The 21,741-nt window shown below is 36.2% G+C and overlaps 1 protein-coding gene across 1 annotated transcript; it reads left to right on the top strand.

Moving 5' to 3' along the window:
* Positions 1–7,230: 7,230 nt before the first annotated feature.
* Positions 7,231–9,371, top strand: LOC130998395 (uncharacterized). Its single transcript, XM_057923814.1, has 3 exons — positions 7,231–7,574; positions 7,655–8,366; positions 8,424–9,371. The coding sequence occupies exons 1-3, from the start codon at positions 7,231–7,233 to the stop codon at positions 9,369–9,371; spliced, it is 2,004 nt and encodes a 667-aa protein (XP_057779797.1).
* The last annotated feature ends 12,370 nt before the right edge of the window (positions 9,372–21,741 follow it).

Genomic DNA, 21,741 nt, shown 5'->3' with positions numbered 1-21,741 from the left:
CCCAACATACTGGCCATATTGAACTCTAAACCTTTTATACAGTTTCTTGAAATGAGCAAAGGTTTCAGATTTTGTTTTCAAGAATTTAACCCAAGTGTATCTTGAAAAATCATCAGCACACACAAGTACATACCATTTACCTCCTAAGCTTTCGCCTTCAATGGGTCCCATTAGATCCATATGCAGGAGTTCGAAACATTTTGAGGTACAGCATGTTGACAACATTGGATGAGCTGTCTTGTGTTGCTTCCCCTTCTGGCAAGGTTGACACACAACATCTTTCTTGAAATTCAGATTAGGAAGGCCTCTAACTGCATCATGTGTGATCAACTTTTGAAGATTCTTGAAGTTGACACGTCCCAGTTGTTGATGCCAAAGCTCAACATCATCAAGTTTGACTGCATTGCAGAACGTTTCTTCTTGGGACTTGTAGCAATTGTCAGACGACCTTTTTCCCATCATCACACACTGATTTGTGTCATCAAAGACTTCACAAAGATGTTTGTCGAACTTTACAGTCATACCTGCATCACACAACTGACTGATGCTAAACAGGTTAGCCTTAAGCCCTTCAACAAGATACACATCTTTTAATTTAGGAAAATCAGTAACATTGAGAACTCCTTTCCCCAAAATTGTTCCTTTCGCACCTCCTCCAAAAGTAACTTTTCCTCCTGATGTTGGAACAAAATCAGAGAGTAAAGCCTTTGTTCATGTCATATGTCTAGAACACCCACTGTCAAAGTACCAATTCTCAGAAATATTAGCATTCAAGGAGGTGTAAACAACAGTATTACAGGTTTCATTTTGTTCTCTCTTATCCAACAATCTGCTAAAGTCAAGCCTGCCAATGTTACTAACATTCTTCTGATAACAGTCAAACATCTGTGTCGCAGATTTTATAGCACAATCACTTATGTATTTGACACAATGAGGTTTGATATGTCCAGGAGCAGAACAATAATGACAAACATAGGATTCTTTCTTTTTGCTTTTCTTATGAGGATCCTTAATGTTGTCAACATTCACACTGACATTTCTTTCTTTAACAAAAACAGTAGTATTATGATGTTCCTTTCTTTGCTCCTCAGCACAGAAACTAATACCAAAATTACTATGCTGACCTTGAGACAGAACTTCATTTAAACATGAGGTGCCTTTGTTAAACCGTTTAAACACCCTTTCAGAATCACAAACTTTACCTCGGAGTATATCAAGTTCAACATCACGTTGAGAGAGCATCCTTTCAAGCCTTGTAATTTGCCCTTTGAGATTTTGGTTTTCATCAACCAACATACAGATGTCATTTCTCATCTCCCGACATTGAGAATCAACAATCTCATAGAGATCTTTAAAATTCTCCATCTCTTTCAGTGGATCACTCTCCTGTTCTTCCAAGGCTGCAACACAACAAAAATCCGGTACACTAGAGTTGAAATCATCAAGAATAGTCATTTCATACTAGTTCGTTGTGTTAGTGGGGATCTTCATCCCATCAATCTCCTGAACATCAGTATCCATGTCAAAAACATCATTGTTAAAAATCACATTAAACTGATCATTTTCAGAAGAGATGTTCACATCAGTGTTGGCAACATCAACATCAACATTCATATTGTCAGACACATCAATCAGATCAACATCACAGTCAGATCTGGAAATATTGTCATCAACACTCAGAGTTTCAGATTCAGATAAGCTATCTGAATAAATTATTTCATCATCAAGATCTTCAAGAGCTCCAATCATGTCTTCTTCCTGCAAATCCTCTCCATCAACTGTAGCCACAAGGAGAACTTTTTCTTCCTCAGAATCTGAGTCATCACTAAGAGTTGCAGTAAGACCAGAATGCCTTTTTCTTGCAACTGTGGGACACTCATTTGCATAGTGACCCATCCCTTGACAGCCCATGCATTGAATGTGATCAAAACTTCTTACCTCGGATGTTGTTCCAACATTCTTCTTGACATTGGTGATGTTGGATGAAGATCCAGCAGACATCCCAGAAGGTTTCCTAAAACCACTTTTGGATTTTCCTTTCTTAAAAGATTTCAGCATGTTGTTAAAAAATTTAACCAACATAGCAAGATTAACATCATCCTCCTCCTCGGGATCAACATCTGTACACTCAGACAAGTTAGTAATTTCAGAGTTTTCAGGAATCTTTTCAACACGAAAAGCCACACTTTTGGACACATGATCAGCTTTCTGCTGTTCAAGATTCATCTCAAAAGTTAACAACTTACTGACCAGATCCCCAACACGCATAGTAGCAACATCAGCAGTTTCTTCAATTGAAGAAACTTTCATGTTATACCTTTCAGGCAGAGATCTCAGTATCTTACTGACCAATCTTTCGTTGCTAATAGGTTCCCCAAGTCTAACAGCTTCATTTGAGATTTCACATAGCTTTTCATAGTATGCAGAGATAGTCACATCATCGCGCATTCTCAAAATCTCAAATTTAGTGGTCAACATTTGCATTTTTGTTGCTCTAACACTGGCTGAACCTTCACATTGTTCCTGCAAAATGAGCCAAGCATCTCGAACTTCCGTGCAATTAGAAATCATGCGAAATGCAGGAACATCAACAGAGATAAAGATAACATTCAAGGCTCTGGAGTTATGGTTAGAAATGAGTCTTTCATCAGCAGACCATTTACTCTCGGGTGTGACAGAAGTAACTCCATTATCATCAGTGGTACGCGGTGGAGTCCACCCATCCAACACAACAACTCAGGCACGTTCATCAATAGATTTGATATAGATTTTCATCCTAGTTTTCCACAAGTTGTAGTTCTTCCCACCACTATCAAGAGTAGGAGGTCGAGCCGACACACTTGACAAATCCATTGGTGGTAATTTTGCACACAGGAATCGATTCTTAGTACGTCAAGAACCTGCTCTTGATGCCAATTGAAAAAGTTTAGTGCCCCAAATTACCAACAAAGTAAAACTGTGTAAATAAAAGAGTAATGTTGGATGCAATATTATCAACAGAATGTTAATAACATTATAACCAACATGCAGCGGAAAGTAATAACACACAAGAATACATTTTTCACGGATTATAAATAACCCGTGAGTGGCTCAAGGCTAAATTCACTATGTTGAATCAACAATACAAAGTACAGATTTGGATCTTCTTGGAGATCTATCTTTACAGAATATCTGCCTAAGATAAACCAACCTATCTACTTTCAGTACAACAATGTTGATACACCTCCTTGAATGCTAATATTTCTGAGAATTGGTACTTTGACAGTGGGTGTTCTAGACATATGACAGGAACAAAGGCTTTACTCTCTGATTTTGTTCCAACATCAGGAGGAAAAGTTACTTTTGGAGGAGGTGCGAAAGGAACAATTTTGGGGAAAAGAGTTCTCAATGTTACTGATTTTCCTAAATTAAAAGATATGTATCTTGTTGAAGGTCTTAAGGCTAACCTGTTTAGCATCAGTCAGTTGTGTGATGCAGGTATGACTGTAAAGTTCGACAAACATCTTTGTGAAGTCTTTGATGACACAAATCAGTGTGTGATGATGGGAAAAAGGTCGTCTGACAATTGCTACAAGTCCCAAGAAGAAACGTTCTGCAATGTAGTCAAACTTGATGATGTTGAGCTTTGGCATCAACGACTGTGACATGTCAACTTCAAGAATCTTCAAAAGTTGATCACACATGATGCAGTTAGAGGCCTTCCTAATCTGAATTTCAAGAAAAATGTTGTGTGTCAACCTTGCCAGAAGGGGAAGCAACACAAGACAGCTCATCCAATGTTGTTAACATGCTCTACCTCAAAATATTTCGAACTCCTGCATATGGACCTAATGGGACCCATTGAAGTCGAAAGCTTAGGAGGTAAATGGTATGTACTTGTGTGTGCTGATGATTTTTCAAGATACACTTGGGTTGAATTCTTGAAAACAAAATCTGAAACCTTTGCTCATTTCAAGAAACTGTATAAAAGGTTTAGAGTTCAATATGGCCAGTATGTTGGGAGAATTAGGACTGACCATGGCAAAGAATTTGAGAACTCTCTTTTTGTTGTTTTCTGCACTAACAATGGAATTTTCCATGAGTTCTCTGCACCCAAAACTCCTCAGCAAAATGGTGTTGCCGAAAGAAAGAATAGAACCATTCAGGAAATGGTGAGAGCTATGTTGCAAGCAAAAGGTCTCTCCAAACGACTATGGGCTGAGGCTGTGAGTACAGCATGTCACATCATCAATAGAGTGTACATGAGACCAGGTACTATGTTAACTCCGTATGAGATCCTTAAAGGTAAGAAGCCCAATCTCAAGTACTTTCATGTTTTTGGATGTGTCTGCTACATCTTGAATGACCGTGATCACCTCAACAAGTTTGATTCCTAAAGTGAAAAAGGTCTCTTCCTTGGATATTCTGTGAATAGTCATGCTTTTCGTGTATATAACTTGAGAACAAAGACTATTCAAGAGACTGTTAATGTTGTGTTTGATGACTCTCTTAGTCTCATTGATAGAACAGAGGATGAAGATGTTACTGAGCTACTCGAGGAGCCCAACAACATAAGTCATGCTTCTAACCACCACAGAAGTGGCAATGATGGTACAACATCTGTACCAACATCTGATGTTACTTCGTCCGGGTCAACATCAGAAGGAGAAGCTGGCAACTACGTGTCAGACTCTGAAGAAGAGTTGGAAGCTCAATTTCTTCATGATTCCATCAGACGAGATCCCCCAAGTCATGTGAGAAGAGATCATCCAAGTTCTCAAATCATCGGAGATGTGGGTGAGAAAGTTGTCACTCGACAGAAGAAGGAAGTCAATTACAAAGAGCTGGTAAGAATTGCATGTATGACTTCTGTGTGTGAGCTTGCTGAGTTTGAATGTTATCTGTCACTTGTTGAACCTAAGAATGTTGCTGATGCTCTTAAAGATGTTATGTGGGTCAATGCTATGCATGAAGAACTTAATCAGTTTATTAGAAATGATGTGTGGGATCTTGTCCCTAGACCACATAACAAGAATGTTATTGGTACTAAGTGGATTTTCAAGAATAAAACTGATGAGTCTGGTAACATTGTTAGAAACAAGGCTAGATTGGTAGCACAGGGGTACACTCAAGTGGAAGGGATTGATTTTGATGAAACTTTTGCTCCTGTTGCTAGAATTGAGTCAATTAGGCTGTTGTTTGCCATTGCTTGTCAGTTTGGGATCTCCTTGTTACAAATGGATGTTAAGAGTGCCTTTCTAAATGGTGTCTTATCTGAGAAAGCCTATGTTGAACAGCCTAAAGGGTTTGAAAACACTAGTAAGCCTGATCATGTGTTTAAACTTAAAAAGGCTTTGTATGGCTTAAAACAAGCACCACGTGCATGGTATGAAAGGTTGACTGTGTTTCTCCTTGATTATGGTTTTTCTCGTGGTCAAGTTGATAAAACTTTGTTCATCAAAAGGCATGCTGGTAACACTATCATTGCACAGATTTACGTTGATGACATTGTGTTTGGTGCTACTAATGATAAGCTTGTGAAGGATTTTGTTCAGGCCATGTCTACCACATTCGAAATGAGTATGGTGGGGCAATTGAATTTTTTTCTAGGTTTACAAGTAACACAAACTCCTGAAGGCATTTTCTTCTCTCAAAGCAAGTACTCAAAAAGTCTTGTTTAAAGATTTGGCCTCGAGTCTGCTAAACACATGAGAACTCCCATGGGTTCCACTGACAGATTATGCAAGGACGATGTTGGACGTGATGTTGATCCAACATTATACAGATGAATGATTGGCAGTTTGCTTTATCTAACTGCAAGTAGACCTGATATTCTGTACAGTGTAGGAGTGTGTGCTAGGTACCAAGCTCAGCCAAAGGAGTCACATTTGAAGGCTGTTAAACGCATCATACGCTATGTTGCTGGAACATCTTAACTTGGAATATGGTATTTCAAAGACACAAACTCTAACATTGTCAGATTTAGTGATGCTGATTGGGCAAGTGATGCTGATGACAGAAAAAGTACAAGTGGAAGATGTTATCTTTTGGGAAACAATGTTGTGTCCTGGTCAAGCAAGAAACAAAATTGTGTTTCTCTCTCTACTGCTGAAGCCGAATACATTGTTGCTGGCAGTTGTTGTGCTCAACTTCTTTGGCTCAGACAGATGTTGGACGACTATGGTATGGAAAGTAACATCTTGACTGTTATGTGTGACAACACTAGTGCTATAGAGATTTCTAAGAATCCTGTTCAACACTCTCGCACAAAGCACATTGATATTCGTCATCATTTTATAAGAGATCTTGTTGAGAAAAAGCTCATTGTGTTGGAATACATTCCTACTGAAAAACAGCTTGCTGATATTTTTACCAAGGCTTTAGATTTTGAGAGATTCTCCCATCTTAGGATGTCTCTCGGTTTGTGCTGCATTTAAGTGTTCTTGCATGTGAGGTGTTAGGACTTAGGTTGTCTTTGTTGGATCCTAACATCTGTTTTTGTTCCTTGTGTTTGTTATTTTTCTTTTGTTTAGGCATATGCATGTGGAGCCTGAGTTACTGACAGTGCAGTGTCCATGTTGGTTGTTTTGTTGTGTTCTTTTAGCAGATGTTGATTAAAAAATAAAAAAAAAAATTGATGTTATAAGACCGGTAGCACAAGAGTGAGGCTTAATGGTCATAAAACATCTGAAAATAAATGAGATCATCCCTTCTCTCATCTAAGTACTCGGGGCACGGCGTTCGCTGCGACGATGCACTCAGGGAAAATGGATGTTGAGCTTTAAGATCTCAATGTGTTTTGGTTAAAAGTTTCTTCCTCTGCTGAAAGAATCATAGTTTGTTGTTCCGGATGTTGGATAACATTGACTTCTAATGTTGGACTAACATTTGAAGTAACATTGGCTCTACTGTTTTGTTTCAATAGGCATATCTCTTCTCTTTTCTTGTTCTCTCTCTCTTTATCTTTTTCCTTGGTGATCTTATCAGTTAATTGTGTTTCTAGGGTTTGTTCTTCTGATGCTTGATCCGCCTCTCCTTGTCTCTTGTGATATGATTATTCGAATTTTGATTTGTTTTTGTGAGGGAGATTTTTATGGGATTTGATTTTATCTCGTGGCTTAGTGGTTGATGTTGGCTGGGGTCTTTTCGTTTGTATTTAAGGGGGTTGTTCTGATTTTTCATTATTACCTTTCACTTCACAAACCCTTCTATCCAGATTTGTGCAGTGTCTCCCTTTGAAGCTCAAAAGTCATGGAAAAAAATCCTGATCTTTCTTCTCTCATCAAGAGTCTGATCCAACATTTTGGATCACCGAAAAGTGCAGCCAAACATTTCTCCGCTCTCCCTCAGATGGCCGAGTCAGCTGAAAAACCCTCGTCTTCTCGAACTCCGGTGGAAGTCCCAAGAGAAACCTTTCCTCTAGCTCCTTCTCCAAAAGGCTCTCCGAAGAGAAGCACCACTGAATTGTCTGTTGGGGCTGATGTTGATCCTGTCTCTTTGCAAATGGTGGAAACTCCCATCAATCCTGAGCCGATCTCCACTGTGAAGTTGACGAAGATCTCACGAAGGGGAAAACTTCTCTACAAAGCCTCACTGTTCATGCGACCTCAAAAAAATCCACAGGACATCCAGCTTTTGGTGTTACTCAACATCAAACTCCTCTTACCACTCCAAGCGAAGAGTCAATTCCGTCTTCAAAAGAGGAATCATCGCATGCTTCTCAAGATACCTCTTTGGAGAGAATTGGGGAAATTGCCAAAGAGGCCCAGCTTGATCTTGCCTCACAACCTGGCTCAGATGTTGATAAAGCTTCTGTTGTTGCAGAAGAAGAATGTGCTGCTGGTGATCAACCCACATCCATGGATGTTGATGACCCTGAAAAGATTCCTAATGTTGATCAGGATGTTGATCCAGAAGAAAGCACAGATGTTATTGATGTTGACACCTTTGTCCCTGACAAGAAAAGCCGGAAACGTAAAGCTGGAGTGGCCTCTCTCAAGCGTTCCTCAAGGTCAAAATCCACACGGGTGATCCCTTCTACTCTCAATCTTCCTAGCCGAGAAGACAGTGATGTTGGTCCAACATCACTGCCTCCAGTTCCCAAGCCAAAGGTTGAACATTCTCCCACCTCAAAGAGCGGAAAGGTATCTTCTGCCTCTCACACTACCTTCCCTCGCATCAGCTGCTCTGGAAACTCCTCTGAATCAGAGGTTGAGGTTAGTAAGTCGTACTCCACTCGTTTTTACACTCGTGAAGCAAAGAATGCTCTCAAAGTGCTGGCTGCTAGGAAGTTTCATAATGATAGACGTGCGGATGAGGATTTCTTTTCAAAGTATAAGCTTGATATCCTGTTGCAAGATAGGAGTATGTGGGGTACAGTTGTCAATGTTTTTCCCTATGATGCTGAGATTGTTAGAGAATTCTATGTTAATATGATGACATAGGCTTTTGACCCAAAATCTGTTAAGTTTGGGAAAGTGTTTGTTAGGGGTAAGGTCTTTGATTTCTCCCCATCTGCCATTAACAAAGCATGCTACACTGCAAATACTAACACTGATGATGTTGAGGTTGATGATGATGAGATGACTAGGGAGTTGACTGGAGGGAAACTTAAGGCATGGACCTCGAAGTTTGCTACATCCACTTTGTCTTGGAAATGTTCTGTACTTCACAAGATTGCAGTTTACAACTGGCTTCCAAGCAAAAACACTACTTCTCTAACCAAGGAACAAGCTGGATTTATCTTTAAAGTTGGTAAGCCTTTGGCTTTCAACTTTGGTGAGCAAGTGTTTGCTAACATCTCTCGTGCAGCCTTTAAGTCCACAGGTGGAAGTATGCTTCCCTTTCCAAGCCTCATCTACAATCTCTTGGTTAAGCAAAAACTCCAGGAGAGAGAGGAAGTTGTGCTTGTTGAAGAGAAGAATCTGCTTGAGTTTTCCAAAACCCTCCTCACTCCTGATCGTGTCAAAGATCTCCCCTATGAACCTCCATGTGCTGGTCCTCCTTTGTCTCCTCAGTCTGATGATGGAGCTGACTCTGCTGAAGCTGAGATCGACAAGTATGGTGAAGACGAAGATGTTGATCGTGCGACTGCTCCTGATGTTGCACTTGATGTTTCCAACATCATTTCTGTCAAAGCCCATCTCACTAAAGAAATATCCACATCTCGTAAAGGCAAGGAACCAGCTGGAGATTCTGAAGTTGAGATTGATCTTGACGTTGCAGAGCTCATCAAGGCCAGAGAGGATCTTCTCAAACTCAAAAGACAAGTGCAGTTGATGGTGGATCGGACGATCAAGATGGGACAGGACATGCTTGCACGGGTCGACTGTTGTGAACAAGTCTTCGCCAAACTCCTACCTTTTCCTTCTTCAACAAAAAATGGGGAGTAGTGTTTTCTGAATTTGTTGGCAGTGTTTGTTCCAAAACAATGTTATTGTTTCTTTGGTGATGTGTTTGATGCATGGACATCGTGAATTTTTTTTTTTTTGTGGTGCATGAGCACCTGTTTGTTTTTGGTAACATAGTTTATGTTATCTTGGTTTTTGATTATCTGTTGGTTCAACATTTATCATGTTTTTGATATACCTTCGTATATTGTGCTGGGCAAGTCAAATGAAGGTCTTGGCCTTCGGCCGACCTTCATTTTGATCAAATAAAGCAAAGCTTCATTTGATGAACTTGTTTGTGTAAGGTTTCATCTTGGTTTTTGATCAATGTTGATCAAGAGGTTAAATGCTCTGAATGCTGCTGCTTGCTTTGTTCATTCTGAGTATGTTGATCGAGAGGTTAAATGCTCTGAATGTTGTTGTTTGTTTTTCAGGTTCTTTTGTCTCTCAAATTCAGGGGGAGTTCTTTACTTTCTTTTGGTTGTTCCAAACCGATTGTTGGGTCAACATTCAGTTTGTGTTTCTTAAGGTTGTACCTCAAGTGCTTACTTAAGGTTGTACCTCTTGTTTGTTTCAGGGAGAGTGTTTTTACGACATCTCCTCTGGACTGATTTTGAGGTTCACCTCTTTTTTGATTAAGGGGGAGTTTTTCTTACTCTTCCTTTATCTGAGTTCCTGTAACATAGTATTCTTTTTTGTATATAGTTTTTTCTTTGTTTGTGTTTTTGTTGCAGGAAGGAAAAGATTAAGGGGGAGATTGTTAGAGTCAATGTTGACTCCGACAATGTTGGGACCAATGTTGATAACATTCGTGTTTTCAATGTTGGGTGGAATGTTGATAACATTCATGGTGTCAACATTTCTCGGTTTCAACCAACATTCCGGAGTCTGCCTTGACTCCATACTTTGACTCTCCATTGGTAATTGTATTTATTTAATTTTTACCTTCCTTTCACGTTTTCTTATTCTTTGGTTGTGAAATAATTGTCCTTTGTTTGTTGACCACGTTTCTAATAAGTGGATTGGCGGTTATGCATGGTTCAAAGTAGTGGGAAGGTTGTTGCTATTTTTCAGGAACCATGATCTCGTAGCCAACATCCCAAGGCTGGTCGACTAGCAGTTATTGAAGACGGATTGCAGCAGTTATAGGAAGTTTCTGGAAGTGGGAAGTGGATGAAACCAACCACGACATGAAGGCCTATAAATGCAGCAAGAAGCTTCAATCATCCTTACGTTTTGGAAGTGCATTATCTGCGACTTAACATTCACTCACAGCCAATTCGTCATTTTCCTGCTGCAAACGTGTCACCGGTTCTTCAAGGATTGCTTTGACGAAGTAGACTTAGGCAGCCAATCTGTAAAGTCTATCTTTGTATCGACGGGACGTCGAGGGCAAGAGTTGAAGTGCAAGGCCATTGGAGCGTAGCAGGTTGTTTGCTTTGTCCGATTAACTTTTGTTATTCGGCTGTTTTGGGTTCTGTGTTGTATCAACATTATTGTACTGAAAGTAGATAGGTTGGTTTATCTTAGGCAGATATTCTGTAAAGATAGATCTCCAAGAAGATCCAAATCTGTACTTTGTATTGTTGATTCAACATAGTGAATTTAGCCTTGAGGCACTCACGGGTTATTTATAATCCGTGAAAAAAGTATTCATGTGTGTTATTACTTTCCGCTGCATGTTGGTTATAATGTTATTAACATTCTGTTGATTACATTGCATCCAACATTACTCTTTTCTTTACCCAGTTTTACTTTGTTGGTAATTTGGGGCACTAAACTTTTTCAATTATTATTATTGTTATTGTTATTATTATTATCCTTATTATTGTTATTCTTATTTTTATTATTCTTATTATTGTTGTTGTTATTATTATTATTATTATTATTATTATTATTATTATTATTATTATTATTATTATTATTATTATTATTATTATTATTATTATTATTATTATTATTATTATTATTGTTATTGTTATTGTTATTGTTATAGTTATTATTATTGTTATTATTATTATTATTATTATATTATTATTATTATTATTATTATTGTATGTTATTGTATGTTATTGTTATTGTATTGTTTTGTTATGTATTGTTATTGTTATTTTATTGTTATTATTATTATTATTATTATTACTATTAGATATTATTATTATTTATTATTATTATTATTATTATATTAATTATATTATTATTATCCTTATGATTATATATTATTATTATTTTATAATTATATTTTATTATTATTATTATTATTATTATTATATTATTATCCTTATTATTGTTATGTTATTGTTATTATTCTTATTATTGTTATTATTGTTATTATTATTATTATTATTATTGTTGTTGTTGTTGTTGTTGTTGTTGTTGTTGTTGTTGTTGTTGTTATTATTATTATTATTATTATTATTATTATATCAAATAGTTAGTGAAAGATTAGTAAAATTAATCACAATACATAAACACTACCCTTTTAGTCTTTTACACCACCTTTACACCACCTTTTTCAGCTTTTTTAGTCTCCGTGTCGAACCCCAACTGGGAGTTTTTTTTGGTGGACGGAGGGAGTATTATCTTGTGAACCGAAAGAAAACTAAGCAGTTAAAATAACATAGAAGATAACAAAACTGAAAAGCATAAGCAATTAATCAGAGCCTGGACAAAAAGATATTGTCTTCAAGTTGAGGTCAAGAAGCCGGTATTTTTCATTACATAAGAAACTGATAAGACATCAGTTCTTGAAGCAATACAAGTACAGAGCCAAAACAGAAAACAACATAAAAACATTGAAAACAAAGCTAAGGCCTCTAAAGATAAATACCGAACACAGTTCTCTTGACATTGTCGAAGTTGTTTGGATCCTTCTTTTCATCGATCCCCCAGATTTTGCAGACAGCTGCAACCTCTCTCTTGATGGTCTCTCGGTTGACATGGCCATTGGTTCTTGGAGGATTTACATACTGCTTCAGGGGATAAGGAATCATGGTGATTCCTGCTTCTCTATGTGCTACAATCAGTCTCTCAATCATGCTTCTCTCGTACCAGTTGTTGAGGAAATATCTGCAGGTTTGTCTTTGGGTATTTGCATCCTGCTTGAAATCTCCAAAGACTATCCATTTTGTGTATATTTTCTTCAAGCTCTCCCACCACTCATTTATATCCTCTGGTTGTTTCGTTACGATCAAACTTTTATGCCTGGGATACCAGAAGTCCTTCTTCGATGAAGTTCTTTAGTAGTTGACGTTCTTTCATTGTAAGAGTGGAAGGAGGAGCAACAACAACATGAGCTTTAGTTAGAGCTTCAGTTGGGTTTGAAAGCTTCAGTTGCTTTCTGGCCCGTGGCTCTTTCTCTATTTCTCAGGGTGTGGCATCTTCCTGTACTCCTTTGACTAGAACGGAGCAACTGATTTTCCTTTGGTTGCTCCGATGGATCCGACTGAAGCTTCAGCAGCAGGAGGAACTTGGATTGGACCCCAGTACTCTTCCCTCTTTTTGGCATCATCATCAGGGATGTAACCTAGCTTGTCTTGGAGATCGTTGAACATCTTCTGGATCACATAAGGATTGCTCCAGTCACGAACATCACGAAGTTCAAACTCCAGTTTATCCATACGCTCATTGATAGGCACGAAAGCGTTTGCGATCATCATTTTAACATCAACATCTAACAAAATCTATGCACGGATTTTGTCGATTTTGATAATCGCATCCAGATGTTGATTCTTAGCATTGAGCTCAACAAGCTTGAATTGAGAATTGAGAACGTCAATATCATTCATAATTCTTAGAATAGCGGCGACGGCTGGTGCATAGAGTTTGGCATTGTCAAAGAAAGCCGCGGAGAGCGTCTTGAGGCTGCTATGCAGGTTCGCAATGTGGATTGTATGTTATGCTTGAGCATCATTCAGCAATGATTCCAGTTCCTTCAGTTCTCGAACATACTTGAAGGCGTAGGTGTCTCTGCACTCCAGTTGATGCTTTAGCTTTTCGATCTCCGATTGTTGGTTCGCCACCAACAAGGGTAGCATTTCATTCTGCTCTTCAATTGTGCCTGGCAGCTCCAAAGAGATGTCACCCGGGGTCTTTTGTTTCCATACTCGAATGCATGCATCAATTTCTTCATCTGAACATATTCCCTGATAGGTTGCCTCATGATCTCCTCTATTGGAATTGGCTTCTTGGGTTGAGAGGAGGATCCAACTTGAGTAGATGTTGCAGCTGAAGTAGTTGTTGGAGCTGGAGTAGTTGTTGCTTCATTTGTGTCGTGTGGCTTGATTGGAGCTTCAGTTGTCGCTTCAGTGGCAGGAGCTTGAGAATCAGTCATAGCAACATATTTCTCAGGTTTAGTTGGAGGTGGAGCAGTTGCAGCTTCAGTTGACTCTTGTGACGTGGCAGGAGCATCAGCAACAACTTTATCAGAAGCTTGAGTTTCAGGTAAAGCTGGAGCAGAAGTAGGAACTTCTTCAGTTGGGGCAGCGACAGTGGTTTCAGCTTTGTCTGCCTCAGAAGTTCCAGTTTCAGTGGTAGCCGGTTCAACATCAGTGGCTTGTTGATCAGTAGTGGCTTCGACAGGGGCTTCAGTGAGAACAATTTCAGGAATTGCCTCAGGGGCTGGAACAACTACTTCAGTAGAATTTCCCTCAGAAGTTCTAGTCATAGAGGGAACTTGAACTTCATCAGTGGGAATATTGGGAACGAATCCCTCAGCTGCAATCTTGGTTGTGCTTCTTGCCACATCCATTGCATTAGCAACTTCAAATTCCTGAGGGCTAGGAGATTTGTCGGCACATCAGGAATAATCTCGATATGCCCTTCAGGGGTTGATGGAGTCTCAACTGCTCTTGTTTTAATAAAATGTGAGGAAAGTTGTTAGTGGAGTAAGGGTACCATTTTAAATGTAAGCGAAGATGTGTGGACCTATTACCATAAATGAAAGTGACAAATTTTTATGAACGGATCAAAAATAAAATTATAACAAATTTATTGTGCACTGAGGAAGTATGTTTTACGTCTAATCATTTTATTAGAACGCTAATTCTCCTGTGCGACCGTCGCACAGGTGTGTGACGGGTCGACCCGGCCCAAACCCGCCCTCCTGACCCGGAACCCTGACCCGCGTGGGTTTGACCCATACTCATAATTATTACATTTGTTTATAATAATGGTTACTTTTAATAAACATAATATATACATTTGTTCATATAAATGTATATTGATATGTATAATATTTTATATTGAATGAAGGTAAATAATTATATTAATATAAGTATACATTTGTGCGACCAAATGTATATCTTATGCTTATTAAAAGTAAATACTCCTATTAGGGTTTAATGTTCAGACTTAGGGGCCGTTTGATTTGCAGTTTAGGATTGATTAGGATTAAAATTATCTTGAAAAATTAGTGTGGATTTATATTATTTCATGGGTGTTTGATATCATGGCTACTTAATCCTATATTATGTTTGATATCCATAGGATTATGTTGGATTATATTATCTAATACCAAAACTATCCTCACATAATTTTAAAAATATCATGTGTGTCCACCATTACTTGGGCATTTGCATCGATATGCGTGAGGAAGGGTAGCAGAATTTTTATCCAACTTCTCAGTATTAAATTTATCCGAGGGGGTGGGCGGATTATTAGTATGGGTTAATCCCACAAAATAACATGGAGAAGTAGGATTAAGTAGGAGTTGACCATATTAACTGCACATGATATCAAACATCACACTAATCTGTATTAATTTAATTTATCCTACCTATAAACCCATATCAAACCGGCCCTTAGGGTTTAGTCTTCACCTATTAGGGTTTAGTGTTCACGCTTAGGGTTTAGTTTACAGGGTTTAGGGTTTAGTTTATAGAATTTAGGGTTTAGAAAATATAATACTGTATATTAAATGAAGAAAAATACCTATATTTATATAAGTATACATTTGTGCGAACAAATGTATATTTCATGCTTATTAAAAGTAATAATTATTATAAACAAATGTAATAATTTAGGATTTAGGATTTCGGGTCTGGATTGTGGGCAGGGTCGGGCGCGGGCCGGGGCGGACCCGTCGCACACTGTGCGACGGTCGCACCCAAGACCAGCCCTTATTAGAATCACTATAGAGGAAAAGTAAATTATTACTTACCGATTCTTTTTTAAAAAGAAGTCTGCATGCAAAATCTGTAATAAATTAACGCGAATTTTATTTTCCTTTTAATTGTGTGTTCATTCGTGCCATTATATTGGCGGAAGGTTATTAGCGAAAGCAATTATCCATGTCTCCTAATTATTTTCAAGAGGAATGAAAACAAAACTAATCATGATTTTCATTTTGGATTGTTTGGAAAATAATTTTGCGCAGACAGTGTTGAACTACAAAATTGAAATAAATTGGATATATAAAAAAGAAAAAGTAATGAATTAATTAAAATAATGATGATGAAAAAGTCAATAAACTTATTAAATCCGTTGAAACAAAAAGTATAAAGATCTATTAAAACGAAATCAAAACTGAAAATACAAAGATCTATTAGAACGAAAAATTTGTGTAGAAACATAACGAAATAAAATATACAAATTCATAGACATCTAAATGTATTTTTGCCTATTTTATGTTAAGCTGATTGCTATATAGCCGTTGTCGAATTTTCCTTGTTTCATTTGGTTGTTGCCTCCGACGGCTATTTTAGTTTATTATTTCATCTGTTCCATTACAAATATCTCATTATTCTTAAATACGGAGATTAAGAAATATGTAATTAATAGAAAAAATGTACATAAAAATTAATGGAAATTATTTAAATATTTATAATGGGACGGGAGTATCTTTTTGGCATTTATAAGATAATAAAAGGTAGTTTTTCATGCCTCTATATTTGGATTAATTGTATATGAGCTCGTTATAGATATCAAATATCAGTAGTGAAGAAATAATTAGTTTTATTATTGTAATGTTATGTTGATTAGGGTTTAGCATTTAAGGTTGGATACCTAGCTCATTGAATTAATATAAGGGTTAATTGCCCATAAAATACTGAACTTTCGTTCAATTCTGATTTTGCACACAAACTTTGAATTGTAGCGTGAAAATTACTAAATTTTAGATTTTATCTGATTTTGCTACTAATCCAAATTCCGGTCAAATATCATGCTAATATGACGTGCCAATATTTGACGTGACGTATTTATTGTTAATTTCTTATTAATAAAAAAAGAATACAAAGCAAATAACCCAATTAAATTGTCAATAACTTAATATATCAAATCAAATAATAGTATTTTTTTAATTCTCAAGTTCAAATCAATTTTTTTCTAGTTCACTATTTCACAATCGAGTACTCCAATATATAAAATAGAAGTCATTCAAATAGTATAAATATATATAGTTTATAAAAAAATTAATCTTTAGATAATGAAAATTTAATAAACTTTATTACTTAGCTAAATAATTTTTTATATATATTAAGTTATTGATAATTAAAATGTTCTTTGGCTGACACACCTAAATTCGAAGAATCCCCTTACTATTATTGAATTTATTCAATTAAATAATTCAACTAAAAAAAATACTAGTATTGTTTGATTTGATATATTAAATTACTGACAATTTGCGTTATTTGCTTTGTGTTCTTTTTTTATTGATAAGAAATTAAATAAAAAATATTATTTTGCCTACTAATTGTCACACAAGAATAAATATGCCACGTCAAAATTGACACACCATATTATATATTAGCTTGGTATTTGCCGGAATTTAGATTAGTAGCAAAATCAGATAAAATCAAAAGTTTAGTAATTATCACGCCACAATTCAAAGTTTATATGCAAAACCAGAATTGGATGAAAGTTCAGTATTTTCTGGGCAATTAACCCTTAATATAATATATCTTAAATAATATTTTCTATTATTATAAAAATTAACTTTCATGATTTTATTAGATAAAACAAAATATAACATTGAATTAATTAAAGGGTTAATTGCATATAAATTACTGAACTTTTAACGAATTCTCATTTTGCACATGAACTTTAAAATCTTTATTAAAACTACTCAACTATTAATTTATTTTCATTTTGCATATTTGTCCATTTTCCGATCAAACTTTGGGCCTGAAATGACTTCAAGCTATACATTATAACGTCAGTTCTATTTTTTCACGCAATCATGTTTATGCCACACAAGCATATTCATGTCAAGCGAGTATATTTATGCCATGCTACAATGATGAAAAATAGGCAAATATATAAAATGAGAAAAAACTAATAGTTAGGTAATTTTAATAAAGATTTTAAAGTTCGTATGAAAAATGAGAATTTGTTAAGAGTTCAGTAATTTATATGCAATTAACCCTTAATTAAACATATAAATAAATATAATGAATATACATAATTTATGAAAAAATATATATACATAATAATCTGCAAAATGGTGTGGATATTGTTGCACTTGCATCCACGGCATATGACAATAGCATTTTAGTTCACACATTCTTTTTTATTTTTATATATTTTGATTCTTGAAAACTTTTTGTACTTGTTCACACTCACATTAAAAGAAACGTGCTCCACTCATTTTAAGATTTTATTTTTAGTTTACATTCATATTGCTGTAAAATAAACGTGTTCTAATTTTAAGGAAACGTGGCCTTCCAAGTCTACCTGTCTTTTCTCGTTAATTTCCAGGTTATTTTATTCCCTTCTTCCACGCAAAAAAACAAAAAACAAAAAGAAAAGGTCCTATGTGTCTATATTGATCAAACGGTAAGATGTTAATTTCAATACCAAAAGTTTTAGGTTTGAGTCTCCTGTGAAGCAGTTTTTTAATTTTTTATTTAATATTATAAATTTATTAAAAAAAAGAAAGAGAGAGAGCTCTAAAAGCGTGTGTCTGAGATATTAAATGACTCTCCTTTTCAAAATGTCATTAGTTCAAGTCTCACCGAAATCGTGTGAGCTATATTATCTTTGATTTATTGGATTGTATTTGTATGGTTAGTTGTAATAATATGATTACCATTTGATTATTTTATCAATATAATATATAATTCCAGACATAATATATTGTACCTTAAAAAAAAAAAGAGGGCCCCATCTCTTTATTGTTTTTTAAATTACTTTTTGCAATTTTATACTTCTTCTATCCCCCAAAATATGTATAGTTAATCACAACACGAGTATTAATAAAAAGTTGTTTGGAGTATTGATAGTGGAGAAAAGATCTCACTTTGAAGTTATAATTAAATAGATTATAATGTAAGTTATAAGGATAAAATTGTGAAAATTATGTGTGGAGTAGTGTCCAAGAAATAGAGTGTGCATAAATTTAGGAGGACATACCAAAAAGAAAATATATACATAAAATTTAGAGGTAATTGCCCCTAAATACATAAATTATCACAAATTTCTGGAATTGCACACCACTTTTAAATTCAGCCCCACAATACATAACCTTTGATATTTTTCTAATTTTTCCCATGGCATCTAAAACTTCCAAAATCAGAGATGACGTGGATGCCGGATTATCTACATGGACTCGCCGGTCGTTTAATTAAAATGATGTCGTCCTAATTAATAGGAAATGACGTCGTTTCCAACCTTAAATCCCAAATTAATTCTTGATTTCTAGCCCTAACTTCACCCCCTTTGAATGCGTCTGTCCCTGAGAACCAGAGAGCGCCGTCGTCGTCTTTGAGAATCAGAGACACCAAGGGAGCGCCGTCGACCACTCTGTGCTCACCGTCAACCAGGGAGAGCGCTCGACCAGAATTGCTAGCCGTAATTGCTCTAATTTTCGCGACCAGAATTGCGAGCCCTAATTTTCGCGAGCTTGAAGAACGTCTGTGCTCACATCTGAAATTGAGAGCGTGAAAATTCAGCCATTGAAATCGTGAAAATTGAGAGTGTGAAAATTCGTCCATTCGACGTTTGGTGTCTTCTTCGAATTAGGGCTCTGCTCGAGTCCTTCGACTCTGGTTTTTCAATGCCTGCGAGTTCGCGACAGATGCAGTTATTCACGGACGCAATTAGGGCGTCTTCACGGACGCAGTTCTCTCAAGTTCGCGACAGACGCGGCGCTCTGGTTCGCAATGTGGTGAAGTCGCGAATATGGTTCTTGAATCTCCCTGGTCGACGATTTCAGAAGCTCGCACTCAGATGGAGCAATTAGGGCTTGCACTCCCTTGGTGTCTCTGATTCTCTAAGAAGACAGACGCGACGCTCTCAATTTCTCTCCAGATTAAGGCTTGAACTTCTAAAGGGAATAGGGAATTTCAGACATTTTTTTTAGTCGAGGGAATTTCAGACTTGATTTCACTAAATTACTAGGAACGACGTCGTTTCCTAATTTTCGTTTCCACGTGGCATTCGGCGAGTCCACGTAGATAATCCGGCGTCCACATCATCTATGATTTTGGGGGTTTTAGATGCCATGGGAAAAATCAGAAAAATATCAAAGATTATATATTGTGGGGCTGAATTTAAAGGTGGTGTGCAATTCCAGAAATTTGTGATAATTTATGTATTTAGGGGCAATTACTCCTAAAATTTAAGTTAGTAACTTAGACTGATTTAGTAACTAGGACAAAAATTCTGAACTTGCAAAATTAAGTAGGATGCTAATCAATAAGTAAGGCAGCCGTAGGACAATTTTCGTCCAATTTTAAGAGTTTTGCTCTGAGAATTGTTCTGCAAATGTATTACTTATCAATTAGTGTCATACTTTTGCAAGCCCATAAAATTTTATCATATTTTCTAATCAATCTAAGTTATTAACGTAAAAAACCCTCTAATTCAGAGTTGAGAGCAGTGCTGATGCTAGGAAGGTAAATGGAGCCCCATTTGGGGATGTATACCTCAGGCACGAGGATAGAGAGAGGCAGAACTACGCAGTAGAAGAAGAATGTGAAGAAGTGGTCGAGGATCTTTCGCACGAAGAAGTTGTAGATCACGTAAAACTTCTTGTACATTGTTACTTATTGCAATTCAAAAATTTAATTTGACATTACAATTTGCATAATATGATTAGCAAATCAAATTTAATTAATACGAAGATAAGAACCTTGTTTGTTGAGATTCCCATCATCATTTTCCTAAGGAGATTAGCCGGCCCACAAGACCACATGTACTGCTGGAACCCGAGGCTTTAAAAGTACATGAAAGTTCGCTATATGCCTACACCAACAACTAGGGAGGTTAATTTGGACAACCCACCGAGTTTCGGCTAGTGCTATCGGGTTATGGGTTATTGGTGCGGGTTAATCGGGTTAAAAAAAATTTATATTAGAAATTTTAAACTCTAACTCTAAATATTCGAGTTTCGGGCTAGTCCATCAGCCTAGTCGGACTCAAAAATTTATTTAAACAAAATAACTACTATATTTCTCTTGACAATATTATATTTATAATAAGTAAATAAATACACGCATAAATACGTAACATTTCAACATTGACTTACATAATAACTAATACTATGCAAGTTGTATAGATATAAAGATGCAACATTTTTATTAAATAAGTATCACTTTTTGAATTTTTACATCTAAATATTTCATGTTAAGTATTGGATTAAAAATACAGAGAAGTGAAATGATAAGTATCATCTTATTATACTAATTTTCATAAGCAAAGTAATAAAGTTGAAAATCAAATAACGATAAAATTTTCATATAATCAAGCCAACACATTATTTTCGGGTCAGCTCTATAGGGTTTCGGGTCGACCTTATCGGGTGTTGGGTTATTTGAGTTGTGATTTTTATCGGGTTGAAAATTTTTAGCCCTAACCCTCCCAAATTTCGGGTCAGCCCACGAGTTTCGAACTGGATTGACATCCGTACTAACAACACCAATTACAAAAATCAGTTTCGTTTCACATTTCTCATCATATACTAGGCACGATTTTTAAGAAACGAATAGTTTATAATAAAACAAGAAATATAAAATAACCTTTTGCCTTTATCAAAAAATATAAAAGAGAAATGAAAATATTATATGTTGTAAATAATGAATTATATGAGGTTATTTATTATGTATTAACTTTCCATTTTAGAAAGTGATATGTTAAAATGAGATGTCCAAATGAAAAAAATGTGACCTATTCAATTGAGACGGAGAAGTAATGAATTTTTGACCTGAAGATCGTCGAGATAAAGAATTTTTCAACCTCTGAGACCAGCATGAACGGCAAGATCCATGTCTTCCATCGTCCTTCTATCATTCCATCCTCCAGCGTCGTTGATTGCTGCAATCCTTCATTCCACCCATTCCTATTTTTCATCACAAAGATTAATATTTTTTGAAATAATAATTTATTTATATAAAAAATAGGTAAACTTTGGATTCTTACTAGTGAAGCCTAAAAA

This window comes from Salvia miltiorrhiza, chromosome 8 (genome assembly GCF_028751815.1).
Source record: "Salvia miltiorrhiza cultivar Shanhuang (shh) chromosome 8, IMPLAD_Smil_shh, whole genome shotgun sequence".
NCBI classification, from domain to species: domain Eukaryota; kingdom Viridiplantae; phylum Streptophyta; class Magnoliopsida; order Lamiales; family Lamiaceae; genus Salvia; species Salvia miltiorrhiza.
This window is presented reverse-complemented; position numbering and strand designations above follow the sequence as displayed.